Source organism: Chrysochloris asiatica, unplaced genomic scaffold (genome assembly GCF_000296735.1).
Source record: "Chrysochloris asiatica unplaced genomic scaffold, ChrAsi1.0 scaffold00156, whole genome shotgun sequence".
Taxonomy (NCBI): Eukaryota; Metazoa; Chordata; class Mammalia; order Afrosoricida; family Chrysochloridae; genus Chrysochloris; species Chrysochloris asiatica.
Window position 1 is genome coordinate 6289196 of NW_006408674.1, and position 4291 is coordinate 6293486.

The 4291-nt window shown below is 37.3% G+C and overlaps 1 protein-coding gene across 1 annotated transcript in view; it reads right to left on the reverse strand.

Annotated features, from left to right (window-relative positions):
• Nucleotides 1-490: 490 nt before the first annotated feature.
• Nucleotides 491-4291, reverse strand: part of SH3GL3 (SH3-domain GRB2-like 3) — a 73213-nt gene continuing 69412 nt past the window's right edge. The window contains exon 8 of the mRNA XM_006870948.1: nucleotides 491-693. Coding sequence (XP_006871010.1) covers nucleotides 491-693 — 203 coding nt within the window. The remainder of the gene's footprint in view (nucleotides 694-4291) is intronic.

Below are 4291 nucleotides of genomic sequence, written 5' to 3' on the forward strand. Positions count from 1 at the left end.
AATTTGCTTAAAAATCAATTCAACATTCAGAATAACCAATGGCTTTTGGTAAAGCAGTGTGGCATATTTATTGGGCTATTCATAGGTAAGCTAAAACACGTTGAAGGGAGAAAACTGGAGGTCATCAGTAATGTCAAAGACAAAATAGTTAGCATTTCTTATTTTCCAAATTTAAAATCATTACAGCCGAGGACTAAAGGAAATTTGTTGACTTAGCTTTAATGGTGCCATTTGTTTTTAGTAACAAGAAGTACATACATTTAACCAATAACTTTTAGGACACTAAGCCAAAAAGAAAACTATGTTTTTTATGCAGCTAAGACAAGAAAGTTATCTATACAAATTAAGTCATACAAAATACATTAAAAAGGAACACACATACAAAAGTCATTAAGTTGCTCAAGAGTAGGACTGCCACAGAACACCACACTGAGAGCATTAGTGTGAATTCATTTCAGCTATGAAAGTAGGTCCCAAGTTCGGTACACATTTACTGAGGTAAAGGCACAATCACTTCAACATAATTAATGGGGAAGAATCCAGATTCTCCGTGTAGCATTCCTTCATACCAATTTTCATCTATTTGATTAGTCAGAGTAATGATGTCCCCTTCTTTAAATCCTAGTTCTCCTTGGTTTTCTGGCTCAAAGTCATAGAGACCACGACAACAGGGTTGATCAGGAATGTTAGAACCTGTTCACAAAAACAAACAAACAAAAAAGCACAGGTTAACATGACAAATTGTACATGGAAATGTGAAGACTTTGGAAGGGTCTCTGTGTGCCTTCCCAACTATAAGGGGGGTTCCTCTCAGCTCTGGGCTCTGCTCAGCTGCTCCAGTCACACGATGCGTGAGCTGACCTCCAGGGCCCAGTGATCTTCTCATCAGTATTCGGAGCCAGAGAATTTTGGCCTAGCCCTCCTCCTCGAAGCAGTTACCCTGCTCTACCTGGAACCTTGAGGGAGGTACACAAGAACCACAGACCCATCCTTACTGCCTGCCGGAGCTTAGAGTGTCTTTGTGGAGACTGGCCAAAGGCATGGGAAACCTTGAAAAAGCAAGTACGAGGAGGTGTGTATCGCATATGGTTCAGAAACTTGTAGGAGAGGGAAGGCCTAGGAAAACCTTCTTAGAGTTGATGGTCCGGAGCTGGAACATGGGCAGGATATGGAACCAGAGGGGAGGAACTGATAGAAATATGCACATATTACAGCTGAACTAATGTCTCAGGGTTATTGTAGCGCTCAGAATAACAATTTTTCAATATTTTATTTCATTTCAAACTAAAACATGGTCATTATAAAAAATGCAAAAGAATGAAGACAATATATACAAAATTGAGAAAAGTCAGCAATAAGCCAAAGATATTGTTATTAAGTGACTGAGTCATAGCGATCCTGTATGGGGTTTTAGAGGAGTGGTTGGTGGGTTTGAACTGCTGACCTTGTGGTTAGCAGTCCAGTGCTTATTCTACAGCACCACACCAGGACTCCAACTCAGAGATAATCAAGGTTAAATTAACATTTTGACATAAAGAAACTTCCAGATTTCTGTATGAAATATTTGTAATGTATTTACATATAGCTGTTCCCATCAAAGTCTTGTTCATTCCATATGAACATCTTTCCAGATTACTTTTAATTACTACCAGTTGTCAACTCCTTATCATTTCTTTAACGGTTCTTCCTCCCTCCCTTTGTGTCTTTCTTCCTTTCGTTTTCTTTCCCTATCTCTTTTTTTTCCCATGCGCTCTTGGCTTTCACAGATATATACCCTAGTATATATATATATTTACAAATATGCACAATGAATGATTTAGGAGAAATTCCTATAAGGGGATTTGTTGGTCACAGGACATGAATTTTTCTGACTTTTAATATTCGTTATCAATTTAGTTTTCTAAAATATTTGAAGCGCTCTCTGTTGCGCTACCACAATTAGCACTTTATAGGTCATGTTTGATCCAAATATTGCTCCTACGTATTAACTAGTTAATTAATAATTAATTAATTATGTCTTTGTACTGTGTATTGGTGGTGGACTATAAAGGGGGTTTCTGCTTTGTTTTGGCATACATATAGAAATTTAGAGGATCCTGATGTGGTGCTGTAGAGTTAGCACTCGACAATAATATCAGTTTGAACCGCAAAGTCGGCAGTTCAAACTCATCAGCCACTCCTTAGAAACCCTATACAGGGTCTGTATGAGTCAGAACCAACTCAATGGTAGTTAACAACAACACAGAAATTTAAAACAGTATAAGCAATCATCTTGACCAACGTTTGCATTTATAGTTGATCCTCCACAGTTATATATGAATATGCAACTACATTTTATTCTAGTATTAATATTTCTTTTCATGTGAAAGTTTTTACTTGTAATACATTGGTATTTGAATGAAATTCAGGCCTTTTTTTATGATAAGGCTTACAGTTATCTACAACACCATTCATTAAGAAATCTATTGTTTCTCTACTGATTTCAATACTATCTTACTAGCCTCTATCTTATTCATACATGTAATTATGTGCATTTTTGCTCAATTTTAGTGTTTTCTCTTTTACTCCACTAATTCATTTTGGTAAGAGTCAGAGTTGATAGCAATGAGTTTTCATTGAAGTAAAAGAGTTGAACATAAATATTTCATAGGGTGGCTAGAGAAGACACAGTAAAGAATTATAGTGAAATGTGCAAAAACCTAGAGTTAGAAAACCAAAAGGGAAGAACTGAAGAAAATATTCAAGCCTTGAGTTGCAATGTTGAAAGATTCTATGGGCAAAAGTTGAATGATGCAGGAAGCATACAAATAAAATGGAAGGGATACACAGAACTACTGTACCAAAATGACCTGGTCGCCATTCAGTCGCCTCAGAGGTAGCATATGATCAAGAAAAAATGTTACTTAAGGAAAAAGTTCAAGTTGAACTGAAGGCAATGGTGAAAACCAAAGCGCCAGTAATTGATGGAACACCAACCAAAATGTTTAAACAAACAGATACAGCAATGTGTGTGCTCACTAGTACATGCCAAGAAATTCGGAAGACCTGGCCATCCAATTGAAACAGATCTATATCTGTGCCCATCTCAAAGAAAGGCGATCCAACAGAACGCAGAACTTATCAAACAAATATAATATCACACACATTTTAAATTTTTCTGAAGATAATTCAAAAATAGTTGAGGCAGTCCATCAACAGGAAACTGCCAGAAAGACAAGCCAAATTTAGAAGAGAACCTAGAACTAGGGGTATCATTGCAGATGGCTGACGGATCTTGGCTGAAAGCAGAGAATATCAGAAAGATGCTTAACTGTGTTTTATTGGCTGTGCAAAAGCAATCAACTGTGTGGATCATAACAAACTATGGGTAACATTGCAAAGAATGGGATTCCAGCACACCTAATTGTTCTCATGCAGAAACTATACATAGACCAAGAGGCAGTTGCTGAAACAGAACAATAGGAAAGCGCTTGATTTCAAATCAAGAAAAATGTGTATCAGGGTTGTATCCTTTCACCATATTTATTCAGTCTGTATGCTTAGTAAAATAATCTGAGAAACTGGAGTATCTGAAGAAGAAAGAGGCATCAGATTGGAGGAAGACTCATTAACAACCTACGATATTCAAATGACACAACTTAGCTTACTGGAAGTGATGAGAACTTGAAGCACTTACTGATGAAGATTAAAGACTTCAGTATGGATTACTCAACCAAGAGAACAGTAAAACCCTCATAACTGGGCCAATGTGCAGCATTATGATAAATGGAGAAAAGACTGAAGATGTCAAGGATTTTATTTTGCTTGGATCCACAACCAACACTCATGGAAGCAACAGTCATGAATGCACAGTCTCTTATACCTGCTTTGTGACATGTAGTAGTGACTGCGCTGTAGTACAGCTGTTTTAGCGATGTTATTCTAGGATGCTTTCTTTCCAGATGACGATTGAGAAGCTAATTAAGAAACAAAAAATGGTGCCAGGGACCACAACAGGAACAGAATGTGCTGTTTCCTGAGGTTTTGTTTGATACATTTTCTTTCTTTCTTTCTTTTAATGCAGTGTGCTGGATGGCTCCGTAAGTTTTATCAGATGACTGCATAACCTGGAAAGTTGTTGCTGCGATTGGTCTTCATGTATAAACATAAATATAAATATGTATTTGTTGTTGTTGTTGTTAAGTGCCATCAAGTCAGTTCTGATCCATAGCAACCCTGTATAGGGTTTCCAAGGAGCAGCTTGTGAGCTTGAACCACTGACTTTGCAGTTCAAACGGCTTTGCAATCTGGC